The sequence below is a fragment of the Opisthocomus hoazin genome, chromosome 7, assembly GCF_030867145.1.
Source record: "Opisthocomus hoazin isolate bOpiHoa1 chromosome 7, bOpiHoa1.hap1, whole genome shotgun sequence".
Lineage (NCBI taxonomy): Eukaryota > Metazoa > Chordata > Aves > Opisthocomiformes > Opisthocomidae > Opisthocomus > Opisthocomus hoazin.
Window position 1 is genome coordinate 34474392 of NC_134420.1, and position 14670 is coordinate 34489061.

Below are 14670 nucleotides of genomic sequence, written 5' to 3' on the forward strand. Positions count from 1 at the left end.
AACAGCTCTTATGGACGGGTGCGGGAGGCTCATCGGTATCAATACGCGGTGGCCCAGCAAGGTCCCAGGTACGTTACTTCGGGCTGTGCGATCACCAGATGATGCGTTCGGGCTCCGCGCTTGCTGGAGGGATTGGAGCTACCCTCGCACGGCTGCTGGGGCCGGGGTCCCACTCCCACCTGGACGCAGGGAGGAAAAGCTTGCGTTTCCAAAGCGGGTTCCCCGATGGCATCAAGGAGAAGCGGCGGCTCCAGCACGGCGGCGTGAGCTCGCAGGGACTTTGTGCTGCCGGCCTCAAGGCCCAGCACTCTGCCGCCGGCCGGAGCGGCAACGTCCAGATGCTTCGGCGGGCGGCGGGGATCGAAAGGGCATCGCTGGAAGGAACAGCCCCAAGGGCTCGCCGGCCCAAAGCCAGGTGGGGATTTAAACACCGGCTCTCTGCCATCACGGGCGGTGCCTGTCGCCGCGCCCGCTCCAGCAGCGGTTCGCAAGCGCTGGGGCGGGCCGGCGGGGACCAAAAAGGCCGCCCTTCGCCCCCGGTAAAAGCTTCACCCGTCCCCGGCGGAGCCCGAGCCCCCCGGGCCGCCGCGGCAGCGCGGGGCAGGCGGGCCCGGCCCCGGCGCTCGGCGGGCCCCTGCCGCCCCCTGCCGGCCGCGGGAGCCCCGAGCCTGGCACCGGCAGCCGGGCCGAGCTGTCCGCGGGGTGCCCGGGCGCCGGCAGCGGCGGGGCCCCGCGGCACAGGCCTCAGCGCCTTCCCCGCTGGCCTCACCCCACCCGCAGAGCCGGTGCGTTTGGCTGCAGTGGCCTTCGGGCACCCCGGGAAAGGCACCACCGAGACGCGAGGCAGAGTCCTCCCCCCAGCCCCCTTTCCAGGGTGACCGCTTCTCCCTTTAACTCTCCAGGAAGCAAAGGCCCCTTCTGTTTTTTCTTTCCTCGTCCTAAACCCCACCTTCGAGTTTCACCGTCCTACCTCAAGGCCGTGCTACCTTACCTAATAAACCTCGCACTAACAGAGAGCACCTGCCCACCTACTCCGCCCTTCTCAGGCTCGTTTCTGACTGACACACACACACACCCACCCACCCCTTAACACTCTTCTGGTAGGCTGAAGGCAGCCCAAAATAACCTGGCTTCTCAGTGACATCTGTCAGTCCCAGGTGTTCCCTCCTTTACAGTCACAGCATAACCTGGTGCTCTTCACTCTACGCAGCAGAGCCCCGCAGGCCGAGCTGCCAGGAGAAAGCCAGAACAGCTGAAGTCTGCAGCCCCCTTCCTCAAGCAACCCAAGGTTCCACCACCTACATCAGCAATGCTCTGTGGTGTTAGCACTGCAAGAGGACAAGGCCTTCTGCAGCAGCATCGAGGGAGAAACACCCAGACGACTTTCTGATCTAGCAAAACTAAATGAGCAAATAGACTCCAACAGTTACCAAGGTTCCAGTCCACCGACTTCTATCAGTTCCCATCCTTCAGCCGACACCAGCCACAAGAAACAGCAGAGTACAGCACAAATCCCTTTTCTCCATTGCCATCCTGAAATCACGCTGGCATTTGCCTTGCAAAGGAAGAAGTGCTGCTCATGTCCACTTTTGAAATCACCACTTAAAAATACAGCTGGAACTTCAGCTGCTTTTTGTAAGCACATCAGTTACAGACCTTTTGAACTTTTCAATGAAATGCACTAACTTTTATTAAAAAGGATTTGCTTTTCTTGTTCTATTTGTATTCTTCTCTTTCATTCATAAAGCCGTTAGTCAAGTCACCTCATCCAGTACAGGCAAACAGAAGCAAGGTGCAGGAGGTGGAGGATGATGGTTTGGTTTGATTTAGAAAAAAAAGACAATATCCAATCTTTATTTTGAAACACCTAGAGCTGTCCAATGAGTAAGTCACCACTGTTTTTATGTCTGAAAAATTCACTTTATCTCAGAGGGACAAGATGATATTGTAATTCTCTGTACTAGCATGAAGAAATTTGAGATAGTGTACAGACAGCAGCTGCGTATTTTTAAGTTAGTATCACTGTATCAACAAGTGCTTCAGGTAAGCATAGCGTTTATCAGGACTTCACACAATGCTGCACTTGGCTATCACATCAAGGACAGCAGAAAGTTAGAAATCACTGATTAAACCACACAAGGTAAAATATTTCCCTGGGAAGCATGAAGAATGGAAAATTACTGAGCATGAAGACAGTACAACAGTGGTCTGGGCTTTGAAGAAGATTCAGAAAAAAGGGAAATTATGATAAATACATAAACTGCTTCAACAAAGACAAGAAAAAAAACATTTTAACTGTAGAAGAGAGGGTGCATGGCACTTTATGTACAGGCATAAAACCAGGTATGATGCTGGCAGCAGAAACCACTGAGGTTCTCCTTTCTATTACTACAGCTACATAAGAAATAATTTTAAAATAAGAGAATCCTTCATTAAAGGGTGGTTTGAGTAAACCTAAAATAGTGGTTACAGGGAATTTGTGAGAATGACATCGTAAGAGAATGTAATAGTGCAATAAATGACAACAAGTGAAAAAAGGTTTTTTATTTCTCAGTGTTTCTCCACTGTCAATACTGTCCTTTTGCTGCAACACGTTGCAAAAAACTCTCTGCCTTTTCCATTTTAAACAGCTACAATATTTACAGGCTGTTTCCTATAACACACGCAGACACATACACGCTCACAGACACGCAGGTACACATATCCCTATCCCTGGCAAAGTATCCGTTTGCTGGTAGAGGCAACATGTATTTTCATTGTCTATTAAAAAGCAAATCCACCCTCTCATTTATGCTCTGCTCCCCTCTCCCTCCCTTTCCTAACCAGCAGCTTATTGTCAAACTTTTGGGGGCGTCTGTAATAAGTTAACATCTCCAGCTATTCAATCACCACCTTCCAGACTTCTGGACTAGGTGTACTGGGATTATCCATTCCAACTGTACATACCAGGAATTATAAAAATTGCTCATATCCAGATGTTTGTGACCAAGTGATGTATGTATACTCCTGAAATGTTTTGGAGCAGCCATCTTAATCACCTTTTTGGAAATATGCATATCATGCTGGGGGGAAACAAGACACATGCTTTACTTTCCACCAAGGTGTTATGTACCCACTTTTTACTAAGGCACCAGTAATTACCAGTATAATTTTTGAGAGAGTCCAGCGTCACTGAATGTACTGCATTAGATTATCAAATAGCAAGCCAGACAAGAAAAGCATAGATGCCTATATAATAGGTATAAAATTCCTTAATAAAATTAAGTACATAAAACCTGTGGTGGTATAACCCCAAATCCAATCTAAGTTAAATAGTATTTGAATAATATTGTTAACTGTAAGAAATGCAACTTACCCTGCTCCACTTTGTGAATGCAGAGTTCTGCAATTAAGAAAAATCTTTGTGAAGCAGTGTCTTTGTATCTACACTCCTAGGTCCTATGGTGTTGTGTGCATTATTACAGAAACAATCTGAAGTTGAATCCAATTGTAAGGCACCTCTCCTCCCCGCCTCGCCCAAGTCCAGATAAAGTTTATGGCCATTTGCCAAACAGACAAGGGCATGGACCTGTGCCACAAGTCTTCAACTTTCACCCCACCAGTCATCTAGGCTCCTCAAAGAGTTCTTCAGTTCCCAAAGGGGTTGTGAACATGGGGGTAAGGAATGCCTGGTGACGAACTACACGGCTGACTAGAAAAATCGAGATCACCACTCAGAAACATGCCAAATGTCCCAGGCCAAGTAGCTGTAGGACCATTCAACCTACATGGAATTACCTTAAAAAATAATCACCATCTTCCCCCTTGCTCTCAAGTAATTTCACAAGTGCTGAATCACAAGAGAAATCCCCAGGATTCATCACAAGTATCACACAGTGCAAGTGGCACAGAAGTCTAGGTGTCATCAGTGGTCTCACATACACATTTTAGGGGTTTGTTTGTTTGTTTGAATCTGAACATTTTGAAAGATTTCAGAGAGGTCAAAGTGGCAGAGTTTTAAAAAATTAAGTAGCAGCCATTTTTACCAATGAAATAATCTGATTAGTGGGGTTTTCAAGCACTCTTCTGTAACTGAGTATTTGTTTTAGGGAGCAGTAAGTCCTTATGTATATACACAGATATCACCTTTAAAGAAACCCGAGAGAAACAAAATAGATTGGGATCTACCTGGAAGCTAAAACAATAGGACTTAACCGGAATGTTCTTATGGCAAGCGGACAGAGTTAAAGCACTTCCCTACAATGAGTTTTCATGAAAGCTTAGAAAGATCTAATGAAAAAAATCTGCTCTATGCTGAGCTCAATGTGGACAGGACTAATTTGAAAAAAAACATCTTTCCATACTCACAACAAGAGAAAAATATTATGCATCAAGACAAACGCCAAAGAAAAGAAAACAGAAGATGAAATTATCTCCATCTACAACAGAGGTTTCCAAGGACAGATCTATCCTGTGGAGAGTTAGAAGAAAACAGTTTTGTCACTTGCACAGTGGAAACTGAGACACAAACTTTGCACAAATCAACATGCAATCATGTATGAATCTTAAGAGTTCAGAATGTAGGAAAACTTTAAAAAAGTTCATTTTTCAAAGCCTGGAAGAGTGAAATTTCAGGTAAGTGGCTTTTGTTGAGCAGATCTGGAATAGGTATGAGCACTATATGTGAATGGCTTCACAAGAGGCATTTGCTCAGTATCTGAAAGAAGGTATTAACCTGTTAAATGGCCACATTAAAATCCATCTCCTGAAGGCAATACACCAAAAGCCTTAAGATTAAAAAAATTAAACACGAAGATCCATCAATTTTCTTTGTCCCTTAAAAAAAAAAAACGCCTTTCTTTTTCCCCATCTGCTGTTTGCTGATCTAATTCCAGGCAGTTACGTATTCTCTTGAATTTTTATAACAAGCCATTAATTTCTGTCATGTCTATTACCAGCAATGGACATTGTCATTATCTCGCCCTGAAGAGAGTGAAAGAGATTGTTCAAAGCCAGAGTTAACATATTGAAAGTGGCTTCAGTCAATTAAAAAAAAAAAAACCAAAACCCAAAACACACAACCCCAACCCCTATGTATTTTGTTTTTCAGTCATTTGTCTACCTCAAGGCTTCAGTACAAGAAAAAAACCCCTTGTGCAACTAATATCAAAAGGGGGCCTACTTTCAAACAAATTCCTCTTTCTAAAGTGAAGCAATATTCCTTGTGACACAGGAAACTTTGTAATTACCTGAAGGGAAGGACACAGAATAAAACCTTAACTAAAACACCTTAAATTCAAAACTCGCGCATTTTCTTCATTCCCAACAGCAACATGACCAGACTGCTGAAGAAGGTCCACCTACTGTACTATATTTTCAGATACATGGGAGATGAATTCAACCACACTATAACTACGTAGAACAGCAAAATTATTTCAGTGGTGGCAGATCCAGAACTATGCGTTTATACCAAGATTAAATGGGACTGCATATGCATAAACCAAATACTAATATGCAACTGTAAGATGCACAGTTCTTCAAGTTTGCATAGTATATGATGTAAGCAAGGTCCCAGTCTAATTCACTGGAAACAGTATCGAGAATTGACTAGCTACCAGGCATGCAGACTTACCCTTTCGTGGCTAGATGGCATAGAGTGACTTGAGTCAGAATACCAGTATTTCTTAGGTAGCTGTTTCTTCCTTTGCTTTTTCTCATCCCGTGTAATTTCACTCTTACATTAGGTACATAATGGACAAGGTTTCTCTGATGTCAGAGAAATAATTACAATAACCTCTGTGGTATATCAGAAGTCCCTTCGGGTTACATTACATAAAGAAGCAGAGGTGACTGGGAAGAAGATGGCTGCTCCCAAAAGCTAGGACTGTGTGCAGTTTCCCGACAGAGTCCTACATAATTACAGGTCAGAAACAGGAAACAATCACAACAGGTACATTTTTTTCTTACGGATTAAGAGAAGTGAGTCACAGGAACTGCAAGTCAAGAACAAACCAGTTTCCCTCTCACACTCCCATGATAGTTCTGAGTTACTTGTTTCCCTGAATACACACTTTTAAAAAAATACAGTAAAACCTAGGATATGTAACACATGAATAATTCAACTTCACAGTTATAAATACTCAAATTACACTTACATAGAATATATAATCACAGAAAATAAAATTCAAGTCATAGAAAAGAATGAAGACTGAAGGGAAAGAAAAGGCAAGGTGGTAAAAGTGATACAAGTTTAGGGCTGTGCCTTCTGTAAAAGCTCTTTAAAAGTTGAAGTCAAGTTTTTGTTGGTTTTTGTTTTGGGTTTTGTTGTTGCTGTTTTTTCTTTTTAAATTGGATGGAATTAAAAAAACCTTCAAGCATCCATGAAGTTAATCATGGATCTGCACCTCCCCCTACAAAACTCAAACAACTGCCTCTGCCAGAGAAGAGCCAATGAAACAACGCAGCCAACTCTGAGTGTAAAGAAGCAAAGTAGCCATGGCTAGCGAAGGGAGGACAGATGAAATGCAGAATACTGGGGTCCACATTAAAGCTAGACGTATTGTACAGATTTGAGGTACCACTGCCACCACAATAGAGTCTGATGTAGTACAGGGATACTCAGGTGCTTTTCTATATATTTGTTATTTTACCATTTATTGTGAAGAGGATGCAGCAAATGCACTTGTACGAAATACAGAACATAGAACCAAACCCATGGCACAGCCCTTACCATCAACATGTATATGGAGAGGGAGGGGATTAATCCCAAAGGCAATTTAAATAATGGTATTTTATATACTTATATTTATATATATAAATAAATGTTCTCAGCAATCTCAGGGTTGTTTTTAGTGCATTGCTGTAAAAAAATTAGTGCAGTTCTCATTAATGTTTAGCTCATAAGGAATAAGAATCTATACATCTGTTCAGTCTCTTCTTGCCACACCTGAAACCTTTACACTGTTTCACCAAACTGAAGGTTTGTAGTCAATTTCTTTAAAATAATGTGGACGAATTCCACACACTCTGTGACAAGACATGGCAATTTTTGGCAAAACAATTAGAAAAATATGAGGTGCTCTGATCTTAGAACTGAAAAGTTTGTTGATTTAAAGCATTACGCAATGCATAAACAAAATTTATAAACAAAAAGATATGTCTCAACAAATCTATCCTTCATGCAAATGTTTCTTCAGCAGCTAAGAACTTAAAAAATATTTCTTACACTTGTTTATTTGGGGAAAGTGACTTCAACAAATCTGTTTTAAGTCCTTTCCTACAACTGGACCGAAGTTTCATGTCCTGGGAGCTGCTTCTTCTGGACCCTTCTCTCCTCTGAACCGTTGGAGAAGGGGAAGTTTCAGTCTCAAAAAGTTTTTACACTTCAGCCCCGAGTTCAAGGACTCCAGTTTCAACAACAGCAACATATTTATCTTCAATTTGAACCAGCAGGATGGTTTTGTCTATATGGGACCGACTACTTGGATCTCTGCTGCAAGGCACCCAGCGGTGAATCACCTAAGGCGAAAAGAAAAAGGTACAATGAAACCCAAGTTCCATAGGGAGAGCTGCAATATCAAAGTTGTGGGTGACAATTCAAGACCCTTACAGGGCAAAAGGAGCAATTAATACAAGTGCTATACCGACTTAGTCACTCTTTTTTCACTGACAGCATACCCACAGATAAGCTACTCATAGAAGTCTTGCTGGAGAGCTGCAGCTTACCTGAGAATAGCCAGCCTTTGATATGAATTTCATCAGGAACAAACAACTTGACCCAAATCAGAACCAAACAGTTTGTGCAAAGTGAGTAACAACTGAAAAAAGCATACACATATGGATTTGGGCTATTTTGATGCTCTAGCTGTATTAGTCTTAAAACAGCTCAGTGTTGCGCAGCACACAATAGCACAGAACTGTAGTTTCTCAGGAGTCAGGTGTAAACTGTCATCTCCTCTAAGTCAAATCCCTTGCCCTAATTTTATTCCCTACTCAATGTGAATTCAAGGTTGATCTTTTAAATTAAATTATTCAAAGATAATTTAAAATGAAAAAATACTACAAAGAGGAAGGGTTTCAGAAACTGTGCCACAACCATATTCCCTGGGATCTACAGAATTCAGGTACTTTGATCTTCTGCTTCTAAGGATTCCACCTCATATTGACCATCAGAAGGTCCCTTCTCCATACAGGCCCTTGTATAACACACTGCTCAGCTGCCTCCATAAAAATACACCCCTAACTTCTGGGTGCCCCACAGGAACCACAAGGATGCTCCAGTAACACAGCTTTAAGTATTGCCAGCTCCATAGAAGTAGAATTATGTCAAATTTGCCAGTTGTGCAAAAAGAACCCCAAATGCAAGACAAGGTAAGGTAAAAAGCAAATGTAATTAATTTCTACAAAATCGAGGACAGTACAGCTTTCAAGAGTTCTAAAGATAGAGGTGGGAAAAAAGGACAGAAAACCACAAGTAATCTACATCTTCCAAGCTCAAATCCAAGAGACACCCCCAAATCCTCACTATACCCAGCTGACAGCTGCCAATTTCTTTACCACTGGGTGAAGCAGATTCTGCTTTGTCCACTACATGACACCTATACTGCAACTATTTGAAGAACATTTCAGCCAGGGAAGCATGGCATCTTTTGTTCCCCTTTGTTTGATGCCAACAGCAGGATATTTAAGTGGTGTATTCAGAACTCTGACTTCATCAAAGTCTGTCCAAACAACCTTTTTATGCTGCTGTAGGGAGTGAGGTCAGGAATATCCTATGCCCAGACACATAAAACATTTCCCAATAAAGTCCAAGTACTACATTCTTGTTGTCCAACTTAAAACTGGTGTCTTTGAGATAGCTAAGGGTTGACTGCAAAAGCATCAATATCATGGCTCCTTAAAAACTGTGTATACGTACAAATTGTACATAAACTGTAACTCACTACCATCATTCCCTCACACCCAGTTTTACCATCTGTTCAGAGGGATGCAACACCTCTCCCATGAGGAAAGGTTGAGAGAATTGGGGCTGTTCAGCTTGGAGAAGAGAAGGCTCCGGGGTGACCTTACAACAGCTTTCCAGTACCTGAAGCGGGCCTGCAAGGAAGCTGGGGAGGGACTTCTTATAAGGGCATGTAGTGACAGGACAAGGGGTAATGGCTCAAACTGCAAGAGGGTAGATTCAGAGTAGACAGAAGCAAGAAACTCTTTACTATGAGGGTGGTGAGGCGTTGGCACAGGTTGCCCAGAGAAGCTGTGGCTGCCCCCTCCCTGGCAGCGTTCAAGGCCAGGCTGGATGGGGCTTTGAGCAACATGGTCTGGTGGAAGGTGTCCCTGCCCATGGCAGGGGGGCTGGAACTAGGTGATCTATAAGGTTCCTTCCAACCCAAACCATTCTATGATTCTATTATGATTGGCATTTATTTGATGCCCATAAATGACTGATAACATGCAAAATGATGTCACTATATAGTCAAGAGATGTTAATCTTTTACGGGAATTCTGCATGCCAGTGTCAGGTGTCACAGAAAGATAATGCAGAGTACACCTTAACCTCAAAGTGCTGGAAAAAGTAGCTACAATAAAAAGAGGATTGCTAAACTCAATTTCCTTGAAGAAACCCTATAATATCTTTGTTTATTATATATACACTGTACTGTATGCTCAGCAAAATCAAAAGCAAAGTTAGGAAAAATGCTTTTTTCTATGTAGTAGAAAACTTTTGAACAACTAAGAGGATGTAGTGCTCAGAAATTCACCCTTAGATGTCACCTGCAATATTATCTTTAGATGAGTGTTAATTAAGGGTCATATCATCAGCATCGGGTCTGACACAACCTATTTCTTACTCATCACGACAGTAAAACACATTTTGATACTTCACAAAAAATCACGAAACCGGATACAGAACACCCCCCCCCCCCCCCCCCCAGTACAGTGACTCCCGAACTTTCGTCATAGTTCAATTCCTGAATCCCTATCCTATATTGCCATGGACAAACCCCAGGAACAACGTGGTTGTCTCTTTTCATCTATTTTCTTTTTTCTCGTCTTTTACCATTCTCTTCCAATCCTTCCTTTGTTTGCTTCTGCTTTTGACTAGTGCTTCTTTCCTCTTAATACACAACAGGAAAATCTATATGCCACTCAGAATGTGGCCATAATTATTGGTACGTAGACAGTACCAGGACATGGGCTTTTCTGAAGCTGGACTTCATACCAAGAGCACCAACATAAGGTTTTAGCTTGTAAACCGCTTGATGAGCAGCATCTCAGCAGGTAAGAATCATTTCTGCCTGGTTGCAGGAAGGACCACAGTCACAGGATCAGAAAGGGAAGACTGTCCTAAGCACTAATGGCTTTACTGATACTAGTATGTCTAACCACAGGCAGTTAAAGCAGGCAGTGGAAACTAAGTCATCAAGTTAAATCCTCTCCTCCTAATCGCACATAGGATAATCTGGTGCTCTTCTTTCTTCTTAGGTTAAAAGACGTTCTAAAAAAACCTGCCAGTATGCTGCACCAAAAATATATGAGCAGCATTCAGAACAGTAGCTTGCTCTGACCTTCAAATCTTGTTTTAATCTTTCTGTAATGTCAACCACTGTACGTGTCAGCATGCTGCAATTTGCAAAACACTGACGAACTCCTGAAAAAAAATTGTTCAGTGATACCAGGTAACAGGACATGCTTCAATATAACCCTTTACATTCACCATCTTTAGAACATTCTTGATCTGCAATAGCTAAAAAGGAAATTCCAAAAGTACAGTGTCTAAACCCAACATAACTATGAACATTCACAACAGCATTCTACTCCAAGGTGTTACCTACAAGCTAACTCTACTACCTTAAGAGCGGGCCATCCACTATCATACAATTAGTCGTGGAAGGAATTTATTTCCAGGTCCCTTCCTTCACATCCATATAACATCAAGGTAGATTTGGCATACACGATGTTATCAGTATATTGCGATTTCTTACCTGAAGTTTCCACATACATCCACAGTGATGCAGATGTGCGCTTTCAAACAGCAAAATCCAGCCCCTGAATCCAATTTATAAATAACATCCCCAGTTGAGGTAAGCAGTCAATCAAAGCCAATTCTTCTACACTGCCAGAACTGACATATTCCAAATGAAAATACAGGTGTATCGATGAACCAACACAGACACATGGTCAGCGACTCTTCCCTTCTACTACTTATCACTGAAAGAATACTCACTGGAGCATCTCTATAGACATAAAAGTCTAAAAAAATGTATGCCTCAGTAAAAACCAAAAAGCCTTGAAGATAGAGCTGGGTGTCTGCCCTCCTAAAGAGAACCTAAACTGGGAGACAAGTTTTCTCACTAATGCAGTGGATTTTTATAAAATACAGATATAACACCCCTATGGAAAAGGGACATGGGAGTTTCAAGTCAAAGGCTTTTGCAAGTTTGAGTTACAGCAGACTTCTTAAAAGAAAATAAACACCTTTCATGGACCAACTATATAAAGACATCTAAAGACAGTATTACTTGGCTTCATTTTCATCAGAATAATTTAAAATACTGCTAACCATTCAATTAAGGACTCGATGGTATATTGACCTTCCGTATTTGCTCAAGGACTGGCAGTTTAAGGAAAGCAAAATGAAGACTGGATGAATGAGCGCAATGCCTGAGAGTTCATGACAAGAGCTGGAAGAAGGCAAGGAAGGAGAGTTGGTTGACACCATTTGAATCATCATCCTGCATCTTTCGGATACAGTTGCCCAAATATCCCTCTGCTTCAAATCAGGATTCTAGACCTGCTCTTCCAGCAACAGTGACTTAGAGGACAGCTGCTGATCCCACCTGCTACTTGACAGCCTTGACATCTCATCAGACTGCCACAGAATCAAGACACTGCCTTTTTTTTAAATTAGCTTGTCAATTTCTAAGCAAAACTTACATGGCCTTCCATGCCTTCCTGAGGACTCCAGTCTTTCCAGCTGTTTCTTCCAGCTTTTAGCCGTATCACCTCATCTGGCCACTGCAGCTCTTTCCTTTTTGACACGTTGATCCCTTCCAGTACTTGACTGGGATCCATTAACTATAAGTAGGAATTGAGTTTTGACTGTTAGTCCAGCCAAAATTTAAAAGAAACAGATAAACTGTAACCTTTAGCACACTTGCAAAGAACTGACTTAAACCCACAGAAATCAATTTCTGACCAATTTCAATGTTGGAAAGTCAAGCTCCAGGCTAGGAAAAAGCCTGAGCAGTGCAGAATTTGGAAATTAGTCTGTGGTTTCAGACACAGCTGACAATATACCAGATCACTGCTGTCTGAAGCAGCAGCTCTGGCTCCCTCTCCCACCCCTTCTTTCAGCTATGCTGGCTCATGGCAGGGTCTGAGGAGCTGGCACAACATAAGCATTAGCAGCACATGGTCCAGCAGCAGGGAAGCATTAGGTGATGATGAGCTGTTAAAACTAGCTCATCACTTCTTACAGAGTATTTTAAGAAACATGGTCTTGGAGAATTTACTGTTAGGCTGCAGAACTACGTATCTACTAGCATGGTTAGCCAAGACCCACGTCATGTTTTGAAGGAAACTGGCCTTTCCACAGGGGCAGCAGGAGAAAACTCCCGTAAACTTCTTATTGAAGTACAGAGAAAACTGCATAATGTCCACTATCCAAGGGCACATGCCAATTTTGCCTGTATCCTCCTAACACAGAGAAATTAAACAATTTCATAAAAGGGCCCTTGCCTGCAAAAAACAGACCTGCAAAATTAATTTGTTAACTTTGCCCACTATGATGCAGTTTACTAAGGATTACTCTAAAATGAGATATTAGCAATGAAGTCATGTTTGTTATGATCTATCCTATTAAATAGAGTTCTTGATGTTTCCCACTAATATACTACCAACAAAATGTATGTAGGGCTACAGCAAAAGAGCAAGAATACAAATTTCTGGATTTTCACAAAATGAGTAAAGCTGCCACGATTAACTTAGTCAATGGTGTACTTTTTGCTGCTCAGTAAAGCCAGACTTGTGGCAATAACCAAAGAATAAATATATATAAAAATGAATAAATACATATGAAAGTGAAAGTATTTTTACAGTTACTTTTGTGGAATATATACTTTGTTTAAAAGAAAAAAGCTAATTGCTTTCTGCCCCGAAAATGAAGCTGTTTAGCTTTACATGTTGTAACAAATAAAGGCAAGTGAAGTATGAAGTGGAACTGAGTTCAGCTGACACTCTCAAAGCTGCACTACGGCAAATCATATAAGTAGCGTAAACAGAAACATCTAAGCATACAGGAAGGCTGGTTGTCACAAACCCTTTTCCTTGTATTAGTTCTCCAAATGTAACTGCACAATAGTTGTATACTGAGACATTCCAGTCTGTGTGTGTATTTAAATGTAGTTGATTTCAACAACATATAAGGTAACACTAACAAAAGCACATGGAAGCATAGATTAACTTGTTCTTCTGGACTATTCACCTGGATTCTGTAAATAACGTCATCCTTTTTGGCTTGCATTTGATTTGCAGGGCTTGCATTACCACCTGACTGTGTTTCAGATGCATTACTCCCTCCTTCTGTCCCTAGAAAGCCCACAAGGGCATGCTGTTTACAGGCTGGGATGCTTTGGCTGGAGCTGCTAGAAGAGGGCAGTCCATGCTGCGCGCTGACCCCAGTCTGGCCAGTAGGTTCCATTTGGTTCACCATAGATAGGCGGGACTGGATGGATGATGGGAGGTTACGAAGGGATATTTGACTGGTGGAAGAGCGCCGACAAGGCACAAAGCCTGCTGTGGATGTGCGAAGAGATGAATGACGACTGCCGTAGCAATAAGATGAATGGCTAGCTACTGAGGCACGGGCAGGGGAATGTCTGACAAGGCTCGACTGGACAGAGTGAGAGCTGTGACTGGTGCCTAAAAGTAAAAAATACAGAATCAGGAGAGTTTGATAAAGCCTCCCAACACACATTAGATTTCCAACACACAAATGATTTAGCACTTAGATACAAAACTGATGGGTCTAATCAGCAACATCTGAAACAGCTGTATTACAGAAGATCTCTGTTGCATTTCATATAGCAGAGCATTTGAATACACTCTATTCATATTATCTTGTAATTTCACATTCTGTTCAACTCGCAATCCCTGCAAGACAAGTAGCTTGAAAAATGCTTCAGCCTTGCTCTTCCTGCATTATCCATTTGTTTCTTAATATTAACACCTAAGTTTCCCATACCTAAGGCATTATGGCAGACAGATGTCCATGTTTCAAAATACTAAATATTCTTCCTTAATATGCTTGACTGGATGTTCAAAGATTGAGTCAGAAAATCTGTTAGAGCAAAAGCTGGTTTTAAACAAATTCAGAGAAATTTAATGCACTTAAAAGTGAAAAACAGGAATTGCCATTTATGAGCATTAGCATCATTGCTTTTTCCTATACTAAGGACTTAGCTCTCCAGAGCTGACAGACGTAATTATGTTGTGCAAAAAAAAAGTTCATTCAATGACATACACTTTTACATTCTTTGTGAGTAAATGCAGTGTTTGGAAAGCTTTCTCTCAGATCTACTGTTTTTGATCTCCCTACCTGAAGATCACTACCGACTCTTGGATAGGATTCAGCTAAAATACTATGGAAATGGAGAATCCATTCCACTCCATAAATAAGAAATATAAAGGCAT

General features: G+C 41.9%; 1 protein-coding gene across 9 annotated transcripts in view; it reads right to left on the reverse strand.

The window, feature by feature from the left end:
• Positions 1 to 2273: 2273 nt before the first annotated feature.
• Positions 2274 to 14670, reverse strand: part of PCNX1 (pecanex 1) — a 96470-nt gene continuing 84073 nt past the window's right edge. For 8 of the 9 annotated variants that reach the window (XM_075427297.1, XM_075427296.1, XM_075427295.1 and 5 more), the window contains 3 exons: positions 13463 to 13899; positions 11914 to 12054; positions 2274 to 7497 (listed from right to left, as the gene is read on the reverse strand). In XM_075427297.1, coding sequence (XP_075283412.1) covers positions 7357 to 7497; positions 11914 to 12054; positions 13463 to 13899 — 719 coding nt within the window. In that variant the 3' untranslated portion in view covers positions 2274 to 7356. The remainder of the gene's footprint in view (positions 7498 to 11913; positions 12055 to 13462; positions 13900 to 14670) is intronic. The other variant, XR_012764624.1, reaches the window with a different exon arrangement.